Below are 26,030 nucleotides of genomic sequence, written 5' to 3'. Positions count from 1 at the left end.
AACAGCGATGATATTCTTATCCTCATTTAATACTTGCAGAGATCAAGACCCAGGGAGTAATTCGTCCAACGCTACCCAGCTACATCGCTTTAGAACCCAGATTCTACATCAAGAAATGTGTCTCCAAAGCTCACGGTCTTCAGAGTGGGTGCAGCTGCATAGATGCTGTCTGTATCCTGCTCCTGGTTTATTTCAAAAATACTTAAGTATACTCTTTTGCAAGAAAAAGAGCTGTAGTCTTCTTTGTTTCTTCTCCTAATCACCTAAACCAAGTAAATCGAAGACAATTTAGAACAGGAATGACAAGACAAAAATATACAACTGGAGCAAGTAATATTGATGCCTCAGTTTTCTTTGGGAATCTGCTGGGAAATTACAAAACCCCTTCTCAGGGACATGTCTATCTGGAGAACTTCTGCCATGAGGGACTATTTTAAATTTTTAAGTAATGATCATTTAGCAAAACAGGAACACTAAAGATAATGCCATCCAGTGTAGACAAGAACTACTTGTTTATGTCCCCAGTATAAAATGAGTTCTGTTTTTTTTTTTTGTTTGCTTGTTTGTTTTTGCTGATCAAACTACAATTTTAATATATTTAGGTTATTTCAATTATACTCTTTTCAAATATTTCTCTTTCTCTTTGTTTTTTCTTCACTTCCAAAAGTCAAAACCATAAAGGAAGAAAGAAAGAAGGCTGATCTTAAATAAAAACTGTGTTAGTGTAATGTTTTAGCAGAAAATGTAGGTCCTCAAATATAAAGATGTGTCCATACTTCCCTCTCACCCGACAGCACATTCCGGTGTGTTTTGCTTTGTACTTCATAAGACACCTCAGCCTATAAACTCCGCTGCACTCCGTTATTCTGCCCATTGTTTCCTGAAAACTTGATGGAAAGTTCAGTGCCTGCATGCTGCTGTGCCTTCTTTTAGGATATTCTTACTCCTCTTTTTATCTAAGTCCATGTCCAGCTGGAGTCCTTTATCCTCAGTGTGACCCTCCCTCAGTTACAGGTTGCTTTTTACTGAAGTCCCGCCCTGCTTCTTTCCATTTAGTATAAACTGACTCATATCATCTTCCAATTCCCTGTGAAGATCTCCCGTCTCTATTTCTAGAATGCAAGCCCTTTGAAGGAACAAGCCAAGAAAGTCACAGTCATGGGATGAAAACAAGAAACTTAACTACAGAATTTACTGAGAACTGTGATAATCCTGGTTCAAAACCGTATCATGACTTGAAAGATAAGATTTGCTTCGAAATATTTAAAAATGGAGTCGCTTTTCTCTGTTTGCCTTTTATGCAATAATCTGTCTTCTTCCATTCTCCAGTTACCTGTTTTGCCCCTATTTCTTTTTTTTTTCTTTTCTTTTATTCTCTTTTATAGTTGTGTCCTTGGACACACTTGTTGTCTATTCTTTATTTTCAGCTCTTCACTCTCTCCTCAAGTTATCTTCAGTTTTCAAATATCAGCTACTAGTCTCTTAATGAACCAGATCTCTGCCCTTTCCCTAAAACTTCAGAACATCGTGAATTTCAGATATTCTAATATTTTGCTTCCTAAAAAATGACAGATATATTCCTCATCCCTGCCTCTTTCTTTAATTCCAATACTTTTAATTCCCACTTTATCAGAAAAAGGTTAGTTGCGTTCCTGATGCTTTTCCTCAAAACAAGAGGAAGCATCATATTTACTTTTTTTTTTTATATGATACCCATTTGATGAGGACTTAGACCAGGCACTGTTAAGCTGTTACATGGATTCACTCCGACTTCTCTAGATTTCTCACCAGCCCCCAGACTCAGTATGCCTTTTCTACACTTTCTTGGAGGAGGCACCAAACTCTCTCCATGCTGTTCACTTCCTTCCTCCTCCCACCTTTGAAAGGATTCTCTAGCCATAAGGTTTAGAATGGTTCCCAATTGTTTTCTGTTAAAGTACCCTTCTTCCATAGCATTTACCCTAATTTTTCATCATATATCTCTTTGTTTACTTGTTTGTTTTTCGACACTGTCTATAGAGTGAAGCTCTGTGAAAGCAAAACCAGCATCTTTTTTCTGCACTGTATTCAAGTGTCACGGGGTATCTGACACAAAGCAGGCACTTGATAAATCTCTGTTGAATGAATGAGTGATCTCATTTAATCTTTACCACTTAGGAAAGAGGTAAGTATTGTTAATACCCTTGTTTTACTGATGACAACATGCCCAAGTCACACATTTTTCTGTCTGTTTGGGACCTGAAATGCATCCACTTATGTGGCTTCAAAGACCACTTTCAATCCAGGCCCATACTTGTAATCACTTTTAGTCAAGGCCCACATGTTTAATTCCTCCATCCCCTGCCTCTTTAGTGGGACTCCGACTTAGCCTGCCTTACTTTGCTACCATGTCTGTGATGACTTCTTTGAGATTCCTTTTAGATCACAGGTTCTCATTTCAGTTAATTTAACATCTAGTCAAATGCCAGGGCTTGGGTTATATTTCCCCTACACCTTTCTTGTCATGTCAGCCCTTGTGGGATGCTACTCATTAGCTTGATCTCTTTCCTGGAGTTCAAAACCCATGTCTTCATCACTCCAGAAAAGCATCTCCTCTTCCTTTCACAGTCTGTGTCTGGATGCTTTATGGTCTCTTCTGCTTTGGATGTCCTAATTATATGCTCTTTACCATCTCTCTTGCTGCAGCTTTAAAAAAGCACTTCTGTAGTTTTGTTCATCAAGTTTTTACACTGTATCTGATTAACATCCCTAGCACTTTATTTCCTTCATATTTGTGGAACCATATCATTCTAAAGAGATGTTCCAAAAAATGCCCTAGAAATCTGGTTTACTACATTGGTAATTGCTGTTATTAGTCACACTGTAAATGTATCTCACTTTAGATCATAAATAGTATGTAAATTAATATGATGTGTCACCATCTTCCCCATGTTACAAAATATTAATTTTTCTTTTAATAATTCTATCAATAATTCAAAGCTATTTAAGGCTTTGGAAATATATCCATATCTACAGCTATATAATTTGAAATCCATTGTGAAAAGAAGCATGGCTTTTAGTTGTAAACTTAACATATGTAAGTCATCAGATTCTGCATATAATAAAAATAAATCCAATTCAGTAATCAATGCCAAAAGGTTTTCCCTTGAAGGAAGTATATGAACACACGCGTGCTATTAATTGATATTTTAACTCCTGCCTGTGACTCAGTATATTTCTAATAAAGAGACGTGCTTTTCCACATTCAGTCAGCCTGGAGTATCATGCGTGTATACTGTACATTTTCTCCATTGATAACCAGCATCAGTGAGAACGCTGGTTTCATTTTAAAGAGTTACATTTAGCAGGGATGTTCAGAGAAGCTTTATAATCTAAGTGAAATTCTACAAGTTGAAAATATTAAAGACCTCCAAATTAGTATTCATCTTCTTTGAAATAAATGATGACTAAAGTAGAAGAGAAATAATTATTTGATTTCCTAAATCATCTTTACTTTCTTTCTCATAGGAGTCCAGACAATGGGAAAAAGGTAAGGAAAATGACAAAGAGCTAGTAAGTGTTGCATGTCCTTAATTTAAAAGAAAGGTAAGATGAACCTGCAGGGAGAGTTATTGGAAACAAAATATTTAACCTGGAGGAAAAATGCAGAATGATGACTTAGTAACCAGACAATCAGCATTCACTGTCAGATGGTGTTTATTTGTGCTTTGCCCACTTCCGTAAAGGCAAAGCTGTAAGAAAATGGCCTGAGTGCTCCAACACGGGAGAATTCACTGGACATTCAACATGAGAAGAGGCTCATGATGGAATATGTTGAATTTACATTGCTGAAGACTTTTATGGATAGAACATAAACTATCTGTTTTGGATGCTATCCATTCAAAAAAGACTAGGCTGCTGGCTATAAGTGTAACATGGGATGCTAAGCAATGATAATACATGACTTTCCTTGGCCTCAATGGTATGGAAGGGGTTTAGAAACCAGGGAAAAGGAATAAAAAACCAGAAAATAATGGAGTGGTGAAGGGGTGATAGAGTATGAGGGGTTCACAATGCCTCAGAGGCCAAGTTGTCACAGATGGCCAGTATTGAAGATGTATAAATGCCTCAGGACAGAACTATTAGAAAGAAGTTGGTGAACCTGGAATTGTAAAGACTCTATGAATATGTCAAGTTATCCTCAAACGGGCAGTGTCTCAAAAAAGGTTAAGGATGAACTAACACAAACATTTATCAGTAAAGCGTTAACACAAGGTCTTTGAAGGAAAATAATATTATAGAAAAATGCCCTGTAAAAAAGTCTTAATTTTGCTGTTAACCATTCCTATTTAGAACTGAGCTATGGTCAGCCCATACTATTCATAATTAAGTTATAGTTGTAGAGAAAATATTAGGCTATATTTAGTTGATAATTATTTGAAGTTGGAGATACATCAACTTACTCAATACTTTACCTCTTCTATTATAGCTAATTAAAGGATTCATTCATTTCTCACTGTCATCACTCATTGTAGGAAGCATGCCAAACATTTGAAAATTCCTCATTAATGATAACACACATACTGACAGATTAGATATAGGTAAAGGTGGACAGATTGAGGTTGAAGAATTATTAGGTGAACTATAAAACGAGGCAATGCTTTACTGCCAGCACTATGAATCTATCAAATGGTAATTGGAAGCACGTGTTAGCAGCAGTAAAAAGTCACTGTCCAGTTGTCCACCTTACATGGGAATCTACTTTGAGTGTCTTCTTTGATTTATTGTTCCAATTAGAACACAGCGTTCAAAGAAAGAACACAACTGACCTGATTTAAAAGCAAGGGAGCCTTTAAGGCCATTATTTTGTGGATGACCTGGCTCTCTTTTAGATATCTTGAACTTTCTATTTGTGTAAAATCTGTACTAATTAAATACTTGGTTATCAAACTGATTCTGTAAAGCATCAACATTTTGCGTTCATTAATTCAGTATCAGAGTGTCACTGGTAGCTTCCCAAGATGCAGGTACATTTTCTTTCGCTAATTTTAAAGATGCATCTCTAGGTTACCACTTATTATACTGCCTGACTGGCCCAGGTAAAGGTAACAGGCATGAAGAAAGAGTGACAATTATGAAAAGTAAATATTTCTAATCCATAAAATCAAGTAATAAGCACTATGGGTCAAATGGCAAACGTAAATGATTTTAAACCATTGTACCATACCATGAAAAATTAAGATATTTCTGCATAAAGGACTTGAGACAAAAATGAGATTTTATTACTTTTCTAGACTGTGATAAAACTGTATTAAAATTATATAAACATGAATCTTATGCCCCATCTTACTGGAAAATTAAAAGAGAACTTTAATTTCTGGGAGGGAAATGCTAATATTTTGCTTACTTACATTAAGCAAACATCAACTATTAATGCTGACAAATGTTGGAATAGTAATACTAAAAACGTCATCTGAATTACTCTTCATTGCAAAGTTCACAGAATTAATGTTAAGATAGATTAAAATCACTTTGAACTAATACACATGTACTGCTCTTCCTTCTGAAGCATAATAAAGAAATATCATTTGTACCATGATTTTGGATAAGCATACAGACATTTAAGGCTTAGGAAAGATGTAGATATTCATAGGCAGCTCTTAAATGTGAGGAACATTAGCTCCATTTCAAATGAGCTGTCAACTTTTTTCCAACATTTTAGCTTGTAGAAAGTTAGATGTTTGGATAACAAATGGGGTTTGCCTCTGAACATTAAGGTAATTGTGCAGGAATTTAAAGTGCTCATTCATGTTCTACTATAAGTTCATTAAATACTAAAGAAATGAACTGGAAAGAGGCTTTTTGCTCTAACCCGGATAATAAAAATGTAGAGGAAAATATGCATACACTGGGCTTTCCTTCATTCTATAAGACATCGTTCTTCTTCTTCTTCCTCTTCTTCTTCTTTTAAACTCCACGCTTAAACATCATTTTGAAAACACTTGCTTTTAAAGAGTGGGTTATACCTTTGTGTAATAGACCACTGAAATGCCCAAAACCTAGAGATTGCTGTTGCTGAATTCTCATACTTCAATATCAGCACGTGATTTCTGCCAACTGTTTTCCTGGGATTCTTCTAGTAGATTTACTTCTGATAGATTTACATAAATCAGGTTTATGAAGAGGAAATTCTCTGTAATTGTGCATTTTTAATGGATTTATGATAAAGCCATCAAAGCGGAGGGTCCATATGGTAGGAATGCAGTAAGGTAACAGGACAGTGTCATGTAATCATTAAATACAATGCCTTCCACCTTCATAAATCCTCAATGCTCATGATTAAATGCTACTGGTTATAAATTATGCGACCAACTCTAGAAACAACCGCACCTTAAATAAGACGCCAGTGGAAGTCCTAAGTTGGATATAGGTTTTCTCCCCAGGAAACTGTTGTATATTCATTAGGAGATAATATTCAAGTCCCTATTTTCCAATTCCAACAATTATTTTCTCACTTTATTTAATTTCCTACAATAAACTCTAGTTCTGATGAAAAAGTAATAATGCAAATCTTTAATCCTAGAAAATAATCAGTCATTTTTACAGGGTGAGGTACCGTTTTGATTTGCAGACTCATTTTCAAGCTTTCTTAATATGTATTTATATAGCTTCAGGTCTCTAAGATTTTGCCCTTTTTAGAGTCGTATCAGAAATTTCCACACCAGTCCAATTTCACACTGGTATTTACAATCAAATTATTTTATTACACATGGGAGCAATTAAACATTTGGCCCTCAGCTGTAAACAATTACTATATATAACGACATTCATGGAGTTTTCTTAGCTATGTATTTCTAATGCCCTCTGTTAAAATAAGTGAGATTGATGTTTGTGTATTTTGTGTGTCCACAAGCAATTATATTCCCAAACATAATATCAAAAGAGACATTTCACCTAGAGAATGCACTAACATTGTCTGATGCCAGGTAACCACCTGCAATGAAGCCTTTCACATATCCCCTTTCTGTTCTACTGCCATTTTACTACTGGTCCAGTTTCATTCCGAAGAACTGATGGTGTTCACAGCAAGAAGCAATTAAGGTTTAGAGTAATTTGTTTTTAGAATTTTGGGGTGTCTAATTCTAATATATTGATATCAACGGTGCCAGTAGCAGAGACGTAGAAGAAGCAAAGAACGATATAACCAAATAAACTTAGGCTTGAATCCTGGTTCTGCCAATTTCTAGTTGAATGACCTATGCTAATTTACTTTTTCCAGGCTTAGTTTCCGTATTTGAAAAATGTGAATAGTTATATCTAAATCATAGGACTACTGTGAATGTTAAATGAGATATATTTAAAGAAATGGGATACGTACTATATACTCAGTACATACTGATTTCTCTGTCTCCCATATTCTTCTCCTGGAAAGATTCATAAAGGATGTGGCTTTCCATTTTGAGAATATCCATCCTTGGCTGTCTCAAGTTTAGAGATACATTTTCTTTTCACTAGACTCCCCCTTTTTACAAGTGACAACCATGGGAGAAGCCCACAGCTGTTTTACTCACATCTAGTAAGGTCCACCAGTCCCAGTTGCAAGGGTATGTAACAGCTGTATCCAGCCTTTCTAGGAGGCCAGAACTGGAGCCGAATGGTAATGTTTCAAGGGCAAAGCTCTAGATGTAAAGAATGATAAAACAAACCTAAATGAGCCTGAGCATATCTAGTGACAGACACACCACAGCTATTCTAAATTATTCAAGCTTTCCCTGACTTCTAGCAGGAGAAACATAATTCATCTCCATTTGCTTTACTCTACTCTCATATAATGGCAAAGAAGCAGACAAAAAATACACCCCTCTAAAAAAGAGAAATTATAATCATCACCCAAATAGAGAAGAGTTTCTTTAGCACGTGTAATATTTTTAGAACCTTCCAATCTCTGGGAACCAGCTTTGGAGACAGAAGTTAAAAATGATTTTGCAATGCTTATGGGTGATTTCCTTACTCCCTTTTGTTAGCATTTTGCTGGCAAAAAGCCAGTGAAACAGTTGTTTAATTACCCAGGACATCACAAACATGTAACCTCTTAGATAAGCTGTTACTGTATTTTAGCAGCAATAATACTAGGGTCAAAAGTAACAAAGAAAATTAAGCTTCAAATAAGCAAACCTCAAAAGAACAGCTCTGTGTATTTGGAATAATTAATAACTTGTTTAGGAAAATGTTACTGAAATGTGGTTTTTGGACAAGGAACTGACACTCTTCAGAGGTTAGATACCCTAATATTTAACAGGCTACCATTTAGTGGGCTGGGTGGCTGGTTCCCCTGTAGGCATGGCAAAAGTTTGGTCACATGTAATTATGCAACATTTAGACAATATTTTAATGAAACCATGTAGTTCAGCTGAATCAGTCCAGCTGGAAATTGTAACAGCATTCTGATTACCTGGCCACATGTGAAATTAAGGCTTTTTCAACCTCTACTTTTCACTTGCTGTGTCTTGATACAGATGTTCTTAGAAAGCCTACATTATTTATGGTTTGACATTATTTGACAGAGCAAGCCCCATCCCCTTTCATTTTCAACCATTGATTAAGATTGCATTACTATACAAGACATCATAATTTTAAAAAGAACTATTAGTAGACTTTATCCTATGGTAGAGATATTAGTATCTTTTGGACAGTTAGGATGAAAATTTTCCACACTTGTTTTTGTGCAATAAAAATCCTATACTTTGCTCTTTGCAGATAATTCTTACTGTAAACATATAATTCAGTGTATACCCTGGAAATCATTTTACTAAATAGTTAACTGAACAGTGATATTATTTTAGAAAAGATTAATTTAAGTTTCATAAATAAAATAGTAATTTAAGTGTAGATTGGTCCTTGCATCACAATATAAAGATACTTAAAATAGAGAAATAGCAAAATCAAGTTAGTGTCAAAAAAAAATAAAGCTTGCTCAAGGTTAACACTCTGAAGTTTTATTATATTGCTTTGAGTTATGTCTACGAACTAAAAATACAAAGAAGAATTTCAGTCCATGGGAATTATTTTTTTTAAACTCCCAGCTCACTCTGCAGTAAGTGCTTGGACCACTTCTTCCCCATCGAACTACCTGGGTGATACCACAACTAGTTTGAAGTGAACAAAAGTATTAAATGTTTAATCAACAACCATAACATCTATACACAGCATCTAATGAATTCAGGTAACAAATGACTTTTGAGCAAAAAAAAAAAAAATTCTGCATCATAAATGACATTATTTCAGCCACTTTCTATGAATCAGAATGGAAAAAGAAACAGGTAACGGACTATTTAACATCTCTGGTGTTAAACATAAAATGGAATACTTTAAAATACTTCTCCAAATATTTTTCTTACTTGTAAACATATTGCTAATTTTAGTAAATGGAAACAGCAGCTGAGGAGGAACAGAAGTTAATGTTGAATGTATGTGAGTCCCCAAATAAGAAAACTAAGGCTTAGTTCTTCTAAATCTTTGTTTAAAATGAAAATGCTAAGTTCTAGTTAACTGTCTTTTCCATTAGTATTAGATGCTTTCTGGGCCAAGAAATCTTGAAATGTTTGACCCATGTCTTTACGTTAGCTGGCAAATGTATGCTTGGAATTCCCACACAACTGACACAATAAAGTCCCTTTAAAAGGTGACATGGAAGTAACATTGAGATAATGCTAAATGGTCATTAAAGATGTTTAAATGTCATTGTCTACTGTCTCCAGTGCGCCTGTTACACAGCCTCGGGGCCCTTTCAAAGAGCAATCAATAGAGGATGAATAAGTCTCACCACTTGAAAGTAACTAGGAAAAGAAGCTCACAGGGTAATCTGGCTTTGCTGGACTGAATCAAGAAGAGACACAACATCACCCCTCCTCTTCTAGTCTCCCTCCCCCGACCCAGCCCACACTCCAGCAAGAAAGAAAGAAGAGAAAGAGCTCAAGAGGGAAAGAGAGGGGGAAAAGAAAAAGGAAAGACATCCAGGGATCCAGGGCATAATTTGTACTCAAGAGAAAATCTCATCCTGTGGGACAACTATAGCCATGGAAACAGACTTATGACTTTTACTTTGAAAATAAAAGAATGACAATGAAATTTGTGTGAGGTCTGTGTGAATCCAGTCCCAGATGTTTACAATGCTGTAGTAGTATGGCTCTGCAATATGAGAGGTTTCAGAAGAAACGAATACAACAGGACACCACAAAGCAGCGCATATGCTATTGACAATGCAGACACGAGCATCATGTTACCAAGAGAGAAGGCAGGCAGAAGACAAATAGCAGCAGTTGTGCCTGAAAAGCTAACTTCATGGACTGCAATCACTCAAACCAACATAAGGGAGCACCGCCCCCCCCCCCAAAAAGATCAAAACCAGAAAAATGCTTTCCCTCCTATCTAGAGACGGGGTGGGGTAAAGGGACGGGGGGTGGGGAGCGAGTAGAATTGACTCTTTTTTAAAATAAAGTTCCCATAAAGCCCCCATAATTGACAGCGGATAATTATTTTCAGCTTGAGGAAACTGTCCCCAAACTCTTAATAAGATTGCCAGCGAAAAGAAATAAAATGTGTTTACTTGAGCCATTTCCAGAAGGGAGAGAAAGGAGACCTTGGGATGAGGTGGGGAAGGGCGGTGGAGAGGGACCGGCAACTATACACTACAACTATACACTGCAACTCTCGGGCGCCCTGCTTGGTCCGGCGAGTGACAAGCCAGAGAGACAGAGCGGATAGGGTGGCAAGGAGTGAGGGGTGAGGAGGCAGCGTGCGGAGCCGTGGGGGAGCGGCAGCACAATGTATACACGGGGTGGGGGGTGATTTAGTGTGAAAGTATTCCACTTAATCATTTTACAGGGGTTGGGGACGTAAATATTTAGCTGGCCACATCTGGAACAGATTTCCCCCCGTGTGGGGTGGGGGTGGATAATTGGAAGGAGGGGAGCGCGCATTTGTTACTTACTGTACGGGCAGTTCTCCTTCTTGGTACCGCTGACCTTGCCGTTCTTCTCAATCTTGAGAAAGTATTTGGTGAAAGAGAAAAGCTTTCTCCAGCGGACATCTCCTTGGAGGTGATTGTAGCTCCGCACATGCCTCCCCGCGCTGGAAGGAGAGGAGAAGGAGGAGGAGGACGAGGAGGAGGAGGAAGAAGAAGAAGAGGAGTTGGTGGCCTCTGGTGACACCATGTCCTGACCAAGGGCTTGGCAGGTGACAGAGACGGAAGACACCAAGAACAGCAACAAGAAGCAGCAGCAGCAGCCGGGCAGGTGGGGAAAGGCTGAGGCACAATGTGTCAGTATCCATTTCCACATTGTACTGAAACTCTCGGCACTGGAAATTGTCTCATCAGAAGGAACATACTGGAAGGGTAAGACCTGGTGCGAGGCAAAGAGACAGCTGGAAGTGGCGGCCGCTGGTTAGCTCACTCTGGGCGCGGATCTGGCCAGAAGTGAATGCCCCAACATCCATAACTCCTCAGAAGGGCCGGCTGCCTCTCCTCGCTCCTTTCTCGGATCCGCTGCCGTGCGCCTCTCGAGTGTCCCGGTGAATGGTGGACGTGGGTGGCCGCAGCAGCGGGAGCTGGTGGTGGCGGTGGTGGTATTGGTCACTAGAGATCTTCACTCCCCCAGGAGTTACTTTGTTCTCTTCTTCACTCCTTTCTTCACCATGTTAGATGCAAAAAAAGGTCTGAAAAACAGATGACAGCACGGTGAACAAAACCCAAAGGGATCGGGCTGGGAGGCTGGGGGAGATGCCTGCGCCCCTCTGCGGTTGGCACCTTCTGGTCGCTCTCCGCAGAGCCCCAGCCTGCTAGCCGGTTCTAAAAGTGCGTCCCTTTGGAGTTGTCAGAACTGGAGGCAGCTGCCCTGTCGCCGTTGTTTTCTTCCCCCTCTTGCTTTCTCTTTTTGGTGGTGCCTGTTGATTTGAAGCCTCCAGAAAGTCACTTCTTGTTTGGGGGGGACGGCGGTTGGTGTTTTGTTTGGCCCTATTTCCCTCCCCCCCTTCCTTTGGAAAGCCAGCTTGTAAACAGGTTGAAGCCTGGAGTCTAAATGTCAGTGATTCTAAGCCAGAGGTGGGCTCTGCCTCTGCTGGTCAAACCTCATTTGCAGGGGTGGAGAAGCGGGGGGAGGGGGTCAAACGGCGGTGGGACATCTGAAACCCTCGGCTGCTGAGAACGCCAGGGAGAGGGAGGCGGGTGGGGGCCGAGAGGGGGGAGAGCAGGGGAGCGCGGAGAGGAGAGCGCGATGCCTCTGCGCGGAGCTCGGGGGCTGCCCCGGGTCCCTTCCTCGCCGCAGCCGCAGCCTCCGCCTCCGCCGGCGCCTCCAGCTCCGGCTAATTGCTGCGCAGGCTAAGGCGTCCTTGTGCTCGCGGCGCTGGCCACCAGCGCGAGCTGTATCCTCGTGCTTTCCGAATTTTGCTGCCTTCCAGCCTGAACCAATCCCCTCCGGGGAGCCCCTTTCTCGCTTGTTTTCCAGCGTAGGATTTTTCTTTTTTTTCTTTTGGCAGTGAAGTACTTGAGAGCCACCTGGAGCCTCGTGCTAGGCTGACTTTTTCCCCCCACCCTCTCACTCCCAGAAGGAGGGGAGGGCTGGGGGAGAAAGCAGAAGATGCTGAGAATAAACCCTCCAAAGCAGCAGATTATACACTGGTCGGAGCGAGCACAGAAAAGGGAGACATAATTAGCTTCCTTTCCTCCTATTCTGCCAGCTTCCACGGAGGTCTTTGGTTTAATGAATCACTGATTTCTCGCTTCCGTTGCCGAAGTAAAAAGTTCACACTTTGTCCCTCTCTGCCTTTTAAGCTCAGGGAGATTTATCGTCACCCTTTAAAGTCGCCTCTCTTGGCGCAAATGAAATTGGGGACCGAAATGACCGATTTGTAATTGCTAACATGAGTCGTTTACTGAATCACGCGTGCACTTCAAAGCGAACGCACTCTATTGAGATGGCAAAGATTTAACCACACGATTTGGCTGAATATTCTGCTGTTTTCTTTTCTATGCAATATCCTTTGACTTTGCCATAAAGGGACGTTTTCTTTTCTTTTGTTTTTTTAATCTTCAAATGTAATGTTTAAAGGGCTCTATTTTACAGTGTAACTGCGCTTTCAGCGTCCTTCTCACGCTCATCACCCCCCCAACCCCGTGATTGCTGAAGGACACTTGCTCACAACCCAGGTATAGACTGAATCAGTTTGCCAAGAATGTAGAGGCAGAAAGAAGGAAACACAAATAATGCGTTCCGATCTGAGGAAGAGACAGTTCCTAGAAGATCACTTCTTTAAGAGTTCCTCTAAACTGGGGAAAGCTTGACTGGAAGGAGTTCCTAAAGATATACTGGTATAAAATATTTATGTTCGGAAAAGCACTTGGACATTTGTGTTACGTTGAAACACATGAAATTGCCAATATTTTATGATTTTCGACCTTTAAAAGTGGCAATTTCATAGAGTTCAACCTAATCTTTAGGCTGCTATTGACGGAGAACCACTTCAGGGTGAACTTGGGAGGTTTACCTCTGGAACTGTAAATTGGAGGGAACTGATCAGAACAGCTCCTGTATATGAGACAAGCAGAATCCCTATAATGTGCATTTGATCTCAATCTTCATTGTGAATAGGAGAAAATACAAAGAAATTAAAAATCTCACTTTAGACATGAGCATTAGGAATGATTGCCCAATTATGCTGTTTAGTGACCTGAAAAATGACTTTACATGCATGCTGTTATATTTTCCTGTGCATTCAGAGCCTTTGGAATAGAGCCATTTAATACTAGAATTGAGATTCTAATTGCATTATTTATAACCCATTGCAATGCTTATTCAAAAGATTTTGACAATGTGGTGAACACTACAGTAGGTTTTTAAATTTAATTCAATTAGCTCTAATTTCTGTAGCTATTAACTGGGGAGTTAAGTAAATAAGCAGCGTACGTCAAACAAGTCTTGCTCATTCATTAAAGCATGGATATTTAGAAATGAACTCTGTGCTAATTTCAATTTTCTAGTTCAAAGTTTTATATCCGAGCTGACAAGTGCCTGAAAGAGAGCGTTGTGTTTCTAAGGGACTAGAGTTTCAGCCGAGTTGTTCCCCAGAATCCAAAATGTTTGAATTGACAACTAATTAAAGCTACATGCTTTTTAAAATTATGTTTAATGACACCATACAATAAAGATTCTGCCATGAAAAGTTACAAAACAGAGGAAGTTATTATTTTGAGGGTTTTTTTACACTGGTCATCAACACTACTGATGCCAACTTGAGATCCTTTTAATTTTTTTTTTAACTCACAATAGACACACTTTCCCCTCACCCCACCTCCTAAGGTAGTGTCTCTCCCGCTCTCACATGCGCACACGTGCACACACACATACATCTACCAACTTTCTGCTCCAGTAGGAGAAACTGTTCAGATCTTTAAGTTCGAAGTTGTGTGTTTTTATTCTATCTGAAGTGGGGAAAAACACATCTTCAAAACTTCCATATTAAAATCTGGTTGCAGCAGGTGCAGTGTTTAGAAGTTCTAGAGGCTTTTCGCTACTCTCCTGTACAACGTGATGACAGGCAGGGCCTTTACAAAACAGCCCAAAGGAAAAGCTGACATAGCTTTTTAGATTATATCTCATTCTTCTTTTTCTTTTCTGTACAGCCTTTCTTTTATAGCGAAGTTGAATCCCTAAATACTCCACTGCTTTGCATTGTTAGGTCACCTCTGAGGTTAGCCCGAGAAAGCCTGAGAAAACTTCCACAGGAAAGATGCACTATTTAACGGAATTCAATCTCTCCCAATAGATTTGAATCACTAACATAAATGTATGAATGTAGATTATATCTCTGTAATGAGGCCTGAATCATTCTCAGTTACTTCAAAGCACTGAAATTCTACCTTCCTTTTTTAGCAGCAATAATCAGGTCTTAATGGGTTCCTTTATTAATTGTTTCTCTGCAACGATTGAAAAGGACAGTACAAGCTTCAGATTAGAGTGATACCTGGTAATTCTAAAGGCTGTTTTTCTCTTTTTTCCAACCTCTGGAAGGCATGCTTTATTTCTATGCCCTAAACATATCCAGTAATATTAAGCTAAATCTTTATTAGAGGAAATAGATGTGGCCTTTGGTTAAATGTGATGTCTTGAGAAATTATTGAGGCTTTTAAAAGCAAGACCATGGCTGCAGCCATTGAAGAATCCTAAAAGGTGGCTATTTAACCTCAGAGAAGCAGTTTGTGTATGCATTTCGAGATCCTTCAGTAGCTATTCTGTTTGAGCAGTTTACATTTTGAGTATGTATTTCCTGGATTCTTTATGCTTGGCACTATCTTTGGTTCAGTTACAAGGTGTGTGTTCTGTTATGTGTGATGTTATTGACAGTGTCAGTAAGCTGCTTCATATAATACTAAGTCAGGTCAAAAGTCAGCCAGGCTGTTCTACAAAGTAGACATGTGCAGGCCTCAATTTTGAAGCCTGCAGCCCTTATGGGTATGTGTCCCAGCCCACTTTCCCTTCTGGATACAGAAGATGCCAGCTTTAAGGCAGTGCTGGGGCTTGTGGTCTGCCCAGAATGCAGCTAGATGTGATGCTTATAGTCAGTGACAAATGGGGCAAATAAAGTAGTGATATCTTCTTGTTTTTAACTAGGGGTTTCAAGTGAAAGGAAAAGAGGTCTTACCTCCCAGGGTGTACTGTAGTGCTCCAGAGCCAGAGGGAAACTTAACAATAATTCCATCCAACTCATTCATTGTGTAGATGAGTGCACGGACACCCAGGTCACTCGGTGGTAGAACAGAGTTTAGAACTCAGGGACTAGACTGTAGGCTGTTGTCCTAATTTTTTTTTGTAACACCTGTCCTGTCTATTTTCTCTTTCCCCCTCCCTGCTCCTCTTCTCCTTATCATTGATCACTCATCACTCTAATGTATCTGAGATGCCAGGGTGGAAGTGAGAAGAAGAGTTAGAAGGAAAACCCTTATGGAAAACCAATATATCTTTGCTGCCAAAGAAAAGTAATAAAATAGTTTAGTGTTGAATTATTAAATACTAGTCGACTAGCCAAATAATATTGTTATATTGTTGGCAAAGGGGGCTATTTTATCAAAGCTTGTGAAATGAATGCAATTAGAAAGCAGTAGATGCCATGTATTCTCAGAATATTCAAGGATTTTTTTTCTATATAATCCGAACTTATAAATTCTACCCCAGGAAATTTATGGCATCTTCCAGAAAAGTAGATTTATAGTTTGATTCTGCTTTCTGTATTCTAATATTAAATTTCCGTAAAGTAGTGTGATATTTCAAAACATAGGTATTGGCTTAAAAAATGTTTTTCAAAGTTTGAAACTAAGGTAAATTTTCTATTCCCTAACTTTCAAACAAACTTCATGATCTATTTTTGCAAAGGAAAAATAGCCAACACGGTGAAAATGATGGTAAAAAGGAGAAAAAATCCTATCTAAGAATGTTTAAATCACACAATAAATCACCAAAAATTCCTGGAAACTGACCTCCGCATCTTGGCACCAAATACAGCAAACCTATTCCCATAAAGCTGCTGTCTGCCTCCTCCCAGCTGCCGGTGAACACGACCTTTCCCCGTGAAAGCCGTGAAGTTTTGGAAGAGTTTTGTTTGTTTTCTGTGTTCTCAGCTGTCCCTTTGTAGAGCTGTACCTCCTTCCCCTTCAAGCCCTCTACGTTTCTTAGTCCTGAACCTTAGATCAAAATTTTAAACATTCTGATATCAGTCACTTATATTTGTGAATTAACTGGCAGGTCATAACGTTTTCTTTAAAGTTGCAATGTCTTACAACAACAGATATTTATAATGTGTCCATTTCTTCATCCATTCCCTTAATTGGTTTTTATTTAACAAATGTGTATTGATACCTAATATGTGCCAGCTAGGCATTATGCATGGTGCAGAATTTTACCAATAAATGACAGAGCAACTTACCTTATAAAGAGCGTGAATGAACAAATAAACGAATGAAGGAATGAATGATTTGGGGCACTTTATTATTAGTGATGGACGAAATAGGGTTATCTTAGGATTCAGAAGGCAAATGGAGAAACTTGGGAGAAGAGGAAGAGCCCTTGAAATTTCTTTCGGGTTGTCTAGTCCCTACAGAAAAGCTGAAGGAAAGTGTGACTTCTGTTCTCTGGCTTCATGAAGGATCAAGACTCGATCTTTTCCTGTTTGATGTCCCTGGCACAGTCCTTCACAATTTCTCCTACAGTCTGAGGATTTTGGCCCCATCTTTTCGGCTAACTCATCCTGACTCTCTCTCCTTTCCTTCTGCTCTCAGACTCTTGGATGCGTATTTTATGACTTCTAGTTTATTATTTTAATTACTTCCTCATAAGAGTTCCCTAATCCATCTGCTATCTTATGTGCCTCTTATTAAAACGTAAATATTATCAAATATAATTTGGCCTGATAACCATTCTCCCTATTTGACAAATTTTGCATCTGTTAAATAGACTTTGACAAAGATTTATTATCTATGAATTACCATTAACAGAAATATTATTGTGTTAGGGGAATGCAATTTTCACGGTGCTGGTTTTTCTTGGAGTGGTCCCCAGATCCATTTTCTGCCCTTCTCTGCTTAGCTCTATGCTGACATCTGTGTGTCACCAGTGTCCCTTGGGCAGATGACTTGCAGTTGGTTTTGTCAGTGGAAGAATAGGGTCTTCAGAAGATCAGAGCACAGAAGGAGAGAGAACTCTGGGTATTTCTTCCTCTCCTCCTCCTCTTTGTTTCAGTGTCACTTTTTTGACAGTGGCTGTGTCCCTCCAGATCCACATTTCCCACTGGATGACCCCTCCTCCAGGGCTCCAGCTATCAGTGGAGTCCTTGCAATATTTCCTCCCCTTTCCCCTTAAGCTCAAGGAGTGGTAACAGTTCCTCTCTACTGCTGGTCTGCCATCATCGTCTCATTCTTGTTCCTTTACCTACCTACACCTCTGTAACTGGTAACTTTGTTTGTGTCTTCACCTGAATCATTTGGGGTAAATTCTGTGTCCTAGTCAGGACGCTAACTGCAGTGCAGTGTACATCTTCCACAGTAAGTAACCAGTACGTAATATAAATGGGTTTGGTATATATGCAAGATAACAGGCGAGTGTAATTTAATACAAAGTGCATTGATACGTGGTGCTTGCCCTCAACAAAATAAGTAATCTATTATTGAGTTTTGATTGATTATTGCAGAGGGTTGTTATTTAGTGAATGATTTTAAGGTCCAAAACCAAAGAGTAAAATATTTTGATTGCTAAATGTTCACTGAAATACTTTTACCTAAATAACTTTAGAAAAGGAATTTAAGAAAGTAGAAATTATGTTCATAAATGACATGCATTTGTGGAAAGCTGCAGCAAAAGCTCTAAAAACTAGCTTTCTTCTTTTCGGTTTACTGTGAAAAGTTTAAATGTTTCCTAGTGTAAATCTTTACTAATCTTTAAAATAATTAATTTTTTGTGAGTAAATTTGTTATACTGACTTTTGCTTATAAGTTAGTGTAGAAAGGAAGGAGGGAAATTAATAGTATTGTTTTCTAGCCTCCTTTGTTTTTACCTAAAGACACTTCTTTAGAAATGGAGACACAGGCAGCCTTGAATTGCACAGTTAAGCATAAAAACTGTGTATAGTACCAAAACTCCAAAGATGAAATACATATACTGATAATTTTGTAGGTTGATCACTGTCCAGACAATTCCAAAAATTTCACAAATAACTTCTTACGGAAATCAATATAGCATAGAATTTACGGAACTCAAATCAAAGCTTTCTCTTTTATCCTCTCACCTCTTCACCCTGAACTGTGATCAAATTTTGCACCTTTATTGCTGAAGGAGACTTTGACTTCATTAGTCCTACTGCCCTTACTTTACAGGTGAAGAAAAGAAGAAGAAGAAAAAGGCTTGGGAAGCTGAAGCAAGATGTCCAGGATGATCGGAGTGGAAGTGATAAGCTACTACATAAGCACTAAGCTAGCAAACGGCGGGAATTTCAGCCTTCACATACTTAAAGGATGTAATATACTTGCAAGAACAACAGTGGCCCTTGCTGAGGCTGTGGGTCAGGGAGGGAGAAAGAGAACGATTCAGAATCTCCAGGGCATTTTGCATGTTGTCCGGAAAATTCTCAGGGTTTACTCCAATGTGTACGTTTAGAAGAGCACGTTCTTGTGGTTGAGAACATACTAGGCTTTCCCTAAATTAGGACAGCATCTCGATAAATCACTTAAATCCCAGCTAAGGGATGAGGAAACTGCTCTCAGGATAACAGTTCAAAAACACCTCATTTAAGTTCTGCCCAAGAAACTATAATGGCTCCTTCATGCTGCATTGTGGCTTTCATAATCCTATTTTAGTTACATTTTGGTTTGTTACATTTAAATTTTATAGGCAGAGGGAGAAAGGTCTTAGAAATATTTCTTGGGATAACTTGTGAGAAAGAAATAGTGTTCTGCCTTTAACCAAAGTCATGCTCATTTGTGGGTGGATTAGGGTAACTTCTTCCTACCTTATAGGATTAGCAACATTTTCTGGATTTAGTTATTTAGCTGGTGTTGTTTTTACTGTTTTAGTTATATTTGCTGTGGTTAAAAATAGAGAAATACATGCGAGAAACATTTTAATCTCATATTTTCTGCAACTAGAAACTTAATTGTGGAAAATCACCTTGCTCCTTCTCTCATTATTTTCGTTACACACACACACACACGCACACACCTCACCTCTTTAAGTACCTCTTGTTACACATCTAGTTTTGTTTTGAATTATTGAAAAATAAAGCCTGTTAGATCATTTGGAATTGATTGAAAAAAATTTTTTTAACTCCAAAACACATATTGGGAAGATGGCAAAGAGCTGAAGTGGCCCATTTTCATTTTTCTCCAGTTTTATTGAGAAATAATTAACATGCATCACTGTATAAGCTTAAAGTGCACAGCATGATGGTTTGACTTACATATATTGTGAAATGATTACTACAATAAGTTCAGTTAACCTCCATCATCTCATAAGATATAATAAAAAGAAAAGAGGGGCCAGCCCCCTGGTGCAGCGGTTAAGTTCGCACGTTCTGCTCCTCGGCGGCCCGGGGTTCACCTGTTTGGATCCCAGGTGCGGACATGGCACCACTTGGCAAAAGCCATGCTGTGGTAGGCGTCCCATGTATAAAGTAGAGGAAGATGGGTGTGGATGTTAGCTCAGGGCCAGTCTTCCTCAGCAAAAAGAGGAGGATTGGCAGTAGTTAGCTCAGGGCTAATCTTCCTCAAAAAAAAAAAATAAAAAATAAAATAAATGAAAAGGAAAGAAAAATTTCTCCTTGTGATGAGAACTCTTAGGATCTATTCTCTTAACAACTTTCCTATATGTCACACAGCAGTGTTAACTATAGTCATCAAGTTGTACATTGCATCCGCGGTATTTATTTATCTTATAACTAGAAGTGTGTACCTTTTGACCACCTTCCTCCAAATACATAAACAGCTTTTGCACTAGCTCAATATTTACTTATAACAGATTAATGCTATTTATACGAATTCGTGCTGGATTCTGTCTGCTTTAGAGGTCAACTTCTAGATTGACAGAAAAAACCCTGGTAAAACAATTGCCTTGTAGAACAGAAAAAGTAGCTGGTTGTAATTGGAAGGCAACTACGAATATTTGATTTATCGAAAAAAATTTAAGTATTACAAGAAGAGACATGTGAGTTCTTTGTCATCAACCAGCAAGACAGAGGAGGAAGTAGAAAAGAGTATTGACCTTAGACATGGATGTTGAAGCCCAGGAGGATGAAGTAACCTGCCTGAACGGCAGAGCCAGGACTCATTCTCATCTTCTGACACAATCCTGTTGAATGGAAAGGTGCTGGGTACCAAGACTGAGCACTTTGAACCTCACAAATGCCAATTGGCACAGGTGGGGAGTATCTGTGTTGGAAGGATCTAAGGGGTAAGGACAGTGGTATGTTGGCATTGATGTCTCTCTGTATTTTTCTTTTTCAGGTGCCTGATTTTATTATTTCTTCCAGAAAGTTCTGGATTCTGAATGTCTACTCAAATACAAGCACGTTCTCTGCTTCTTTATTCTTTTGCTAAATGCGGGCATTTGTTCTGCACAACTGCCTCTTCTGTTTGATTACTGATGCTACAACCGTAGCAGAAAAGAGAGCCTTTTTCCCTAACTTGGGGGCTGTGCTCTATGTGTTGTTACCCTTCTCCTTCTTTTCCTTGGGGCAGAGACCTGATTCCTGTGCTAGGTTTGTGCCCAAATAAAAAAGAATTTGGCTGTTTTGCTCAGAAACCTAAGGCCAAATGATTGCACATAGGTTCTACATAATTAATAGAGAAAAATTTTTCAAGCTACTTGAGGACACTCCCAGTGAGAATTTGGAGCTTCGTTCCTTGAGGATTCTTAACACAAGGTCCCAATTTGACCACTAAAGACCTGAGGCATGATGCCAAATCATTCTTTTTAGAGAACAAAGCGGGCCGTGAGGCAAAAAAAAATCCTTACTTACTCATTGCTTAAGAGTAAGAATTTAGGTAACAAACTCTGCTGCCATTTTCAATTCTGTTTTTGTATTTTGAGTTTGTCGGTTGAATTTTTGTTAATGCATTTTTAGATTAACTAAAATTTTAAATCAGAACAAACACAATAAACCTAAGGACAGGATCTCCCATTATCAAAGTCCAAAATAAAATTGTCCATGGGGTTAAAAAAAATTATAACTAAGCAACGCCGGGGGAAAAAGTGACTAGTTTATCTTTTGGTAAATAAGCAAGGGAAATGAAATACAGACAGCAAGGAAGCCACATATTTGGTAAAAAGAGAAACCTCAGATTTTTTTTTTTAAATAAAGCAACTTCCAGATTTAGCAATATAAAGTATAATTAGTTTTGGTACTTAGGAATGTTTTATTGATAAACACTACCCTTTTAGGCCTACTGAAAATACACAAGACTATATCCACATGACAGCAGATAAATGTTTTAGGAAGAAATTAATTGTTGTATAAAATTTTGGGAGCCAGTTTCATTTACATCAATTTTTGTCTGAAAAATATTTGCTTCTGTCATTTGTAGGAAATCCTTTTTTTCCTGTTTGAATTGTCTTCAAAGTGAATTTTCCAAAGCCACCCCACTGAGTGACCATGAGGGAAAATTGGAAATTAGTGGCTGACGTCATGTTGGTGGAGGGGAAAGAGAAAGCTCATATCCCCCAACTTGCACCAGGAAAGAGCAGAAACTGGAAGTGAATTATAGTTGAGAGGCGATGAGGGGAAGGTGAAATATTTTCTCACATAAACTGTTCCCTAGTGGGCCCAGAGAAGGGGGGATGGAGAGAGCAGCTCCGTGCCGTGCAAATGGAAAGGGTTCTGATTCAGATCCCTGCCTTTCATCAAAGCAGCTGCAAGACTGAGAGCCTGAGCGCCAGCACTTTCCTCTTTGGTGGAGAGAAGTGGGTGAGGCAGTGTTCTCAATTGTAACAGTGCATGAGTTTCTTGTGGAAGAGGCTGGAAGCTTCAGTAGGAGCCTGACAGGAGGGAATGGCTCCTCCTCCGGTGCATATTTTCCAAGAGTGACACCATTTTAAGACCCCTCGCAAAGACCGTTACTATTTTCCCATAACGTTTTATTTTCAGTACTATTGTAAGGATATTATTAAAGCTAGTACAAGTAACATGCTTTTGTTCAGAAGGGAGAGAATTGTTGTCCAGTAGATTTTAATGATTTTTCATTTAAAAAGGTCTTAAAATTTATAGAATGGGAAGATAATGTGTTTTAAATTGGGCAATATTTTGAAACTCAGATCAGTCTTTGCCTCAGCAGATGGTGTGTGTGCTCTGTGCTGTTGAATATTATTCTGGGTTTATTTTCTGACAAAGGTGTATTTCCTGAAACTGCTTCTTATAGGAAAATATATGATTTCTCAGCTTTCACTTTTCATACTTCTATATTGCTAGAGAATTCTGAGTCTATCCAGGATGCAAGGGAGATGCAGAATGACAAACGCTTGATAACCTGTGTTTTAATTATTTCCACTAATAGTATCTTCTACCATGTTCATGTGGGGAGAAAAGAATAATTCAGAATATTTTTCAGGCTTATGTAGTTTGTAATGATTACATTCAAGTGAATAGGAGAAGAAGGAAGAGCACTAAACCTGGAAGTTAGGAAATCTAGTTTATATTTCTGGTTCTGATGCTAAAAGGGCTAATATTTAGGCAAAGGGATAGATTCCTTTTGACTCTAAAATTCTCTAACCTATGAGACCCAGATTAATGAAAGATGTATTTTATTAGCACTAATCTAGGGCAACAATAGAAACAGCTGGTATTTAACATTGAAAGCCTGATCTTATCACTTGAATTATTTCAAAGAATCGTGGAATGAAAGAACTGAAGGCCCATCTAATCTAAACTCTGTTTTCTTTTTTCCTCCCTGCAGTGGCAACTGAGGCAGCTATGGCCCATACAGGGAGAGCCACTTGCCCAGGATCATTCAGCTAATTAGTGATAGAACTGTGGAAGCTGTGTGCCCCAGCTTTCCAATGTTCTTTTCGCTATACCAATCTTGTACAGCAAACAGAATGTAAACTTGTTGTTGTTTTTAGAAAAATAGTGAGTAATAGAGTGAGAAATATAGAGTAAATGCAAATATGGATAAAGGAAACTCTGACTACATAGATTTTTAAAAAACTCTTATGCAAGTTTCTATAAAAAGCCTTTGAGATAGATCTAGGGTGGGAAAATGGAACTCAAGTCTATAGTCCTTGATTAAAGATGAGACATCAAGGGACAATCCTGATGAGATGAGGCCATCTGTTTAATTATTTATTTATATTTGTAGTATTTGGGAGTCCTCAATAATGACGGACGGTTGGAAGTCCTCAACCAATAGGAATTAACTGACAAAATATTACAAAAAAACTACATGAATAAGCAGAAAAATGATATAATCTTTCACCAGGTAATTTCTGGGAATTTATACCAAAGGAAATAATCCTTGGCATTCCCTTCTTTTGTGTGTAAAGATGATAATTTTTAATATCAGTCTAACTCTTGTACTAACTGACTTCATCCCTGCCTATTTCGGTCCTGTACTTCTCTAGGAATAATTCTTTAAACAGAGAAGTTAGCTTTTATTATCACCTGGTGTTTCTCATTTTTTAATATACTTTCTTTGTTTTTTGTTTTTTAGAACTCTTACCATAGACTTTTTAGAAAATCTTATTCTAATGACTTCCCTTTGCCCATATATATTCTCAATAAGATTGTAACTACCCTATTTACTTCCCCACTGGAATGCTCTCTTCTTCCTTGTAGAGCCATGCACAGAGGGTCCACGCCTAGAATTCTTGACTAACGCTCATCTCACTCCCATTTAAGTGGCTATACAGTTAGATGGAAATAAAACTGATTTTCACTTTATAAATTACCCCATCCTATTTTGTTAAATTATCTAGTCACTAATTTTAACAGCACCACATTGCACAATTCTAGGGCCCATTATTTCGGTGTTAGTCTATGTGAGAAGTGTCACCTCATATTTTGCAACGCAGCGATTTATGTAGCAGGCACTATTGGCTGCCAATGTAAGAACTATGACTAGCCTTTCCCTTTGTGATGGAGTCTCTAATTTATTTGGTGAACCCACCCTCCTCCTCAGGGCCATATAACTCATGGAAGCAAACATAATATACTATTGTTTTTGCTGCTAATTGTTTTAAGAGGGGCATGTGACAGAGTTATGGCTTGGGGAAGGCTCTTGGCAACCTTACTGATAAATAAAAAGAAATCTGTCTTTTCTTATGCCAGACATTGTCATATGTAGATGGAGTCCCTGGAACTGTGGCAGAGTTTGTGACTATGAAGGGAGGAGCAAGCTACAGTCAGCAGCCATGAGGGCTAACTGCATCTCTGATGGAAAATCAGAGGCCTTCTGGCCTGAAACACCAAAATGCCCACATGATGATCTTGACCATGAAAGGGAGGGGTAATTCTGGAAAGCAGAGAGCCAGAGAATGGGGGCTCCAATTTCTCTGTATGAACTCTATGTAATTATCTAGCTAGCCCCTGAAACATGCATGTATGGAACAGATCCATGTGAAAATAAAACAACTGAGCTGAGATTTGAGCTACTGAAGAATTTGTACTTTGAATCCAAAGAAATTAATCAGTCAGAGGAATATAACAAAATCCATGGCATATCATTCACAATGTCCAGTATATAACCCCAAATTCACTCAACATATGAAGAATCAGGAAAGTGTGACCCTTTCACAAAAGAAAGGTCAATCAACAGATATCAAGATGACCCAATGTTGGAATTAGCATAGAAGAATTTTTAAGGAGTTGTACACATTGAGGTAAATTAAGGTAAAGAAAAGTATGCTCATATGACTAAAAATGTAGGAAGTCTAAGCAGAGAGATAAAAGACATTCAAAAGAAAAAAAATAGAAACTCTGGAGCGAAAAATATAACATCCTCAATAAAAATTTCACTTAATAATAGAATGGAGATTTCAAGGCAAAGAATCAGTGAAACTGAACTGCGTCAATGACATTATCTGAAGAATAGAGAGGAAATGATTTTAAACACATAAAAAGAGACTCTGAAACTTCTAGCATCATATTATGAGGTCTAATATATGTGCAACTGGTGTCCCAAAGGACCAAAAGGAGATAATGTGGTGAGAAGGAGGACAGAAGAAGGAGGAGAAGGAGAAAGAGTAGCCTAAATTGTGAAAGACACAAATTTGTAGATTCCAGAAGCTCAGTGACTCCCTAACTCACATGAAGAATAGCCCTGTATCTCTTAGTAAATTAAATTGTTATAGGAAATTTTACCACAAAATCAACTATGGGCCCAGATGATTTCACTCATGAATTCTAAGAAACATAAATGAAGAAATAACCCCAATATTACACTAAACATTTCATGTAAAAAGGAACATATTGCTCTCAAATTACGTTATGAGACTAATAGAAAGTATGACTAAGGCATTGCAAAAAAA

General features: G+C 38.5%; 1 protein-coding gene and 1 long non-coding RNA gene across 2 annotated transcripts in view; one reads left to right on the top strand and one right to left on the bottom strand.

The window, feature by feature from the left end:
• Positions 1 to 16,403, bottom strand: part of FGF10 (fibroblast growth factor 10) — an 82,781-nt gene extending 66,378 nt beyond the window's left edge. The window contains exon 1 of the mRNA XM_008533470.2: positions 10,970 to 16,403. Within this exon, the coding sequence (XP_008531692.1) occupies positions 10,970 to 11,318 (349 nt within the window). The 5' untranslated portion in view covers positions 11,319 to 16,403. The remainder of the gene's footprint in view (positions 1 to 10,969) is intronic.
• Positions 16,404 to 21,696: 5,293 nt separating this feature from the next.
• Positions 21,697 to 25,159, top strand: LOC139077930 (uncharacterized). Its single transcript, XR_011530604.1, has 3 exons — positions 21,697 to 22,297; positions 23,462 to 23,983; positions 24,832 to 25,159. It is a non-coding gene; the product is annotated as an uncharacterized lncRNA (long non-coding RNA).
• The last annotated feature ends 871 nt before the right edge of the window (positions 25,160 to 26,030 follow it).

This window comes from Equus przewalskii, chromosome 20 (assembly GCF_037783145.1).
Source record: "Equus przewalskii isolate Varuska chromosome 20, EquPr2, whole genome shotgun sequence".
Taxonomy (NCBI): domain Eukaryota; kingdom Metazoa; phylum Chordata; class Mammalia; order Perissodactyla; family Equidae; genus Equus; species Equus przewalskii.
This window is presented reverse-complemented; position numbering and strand designations above follow the sequence as displayed.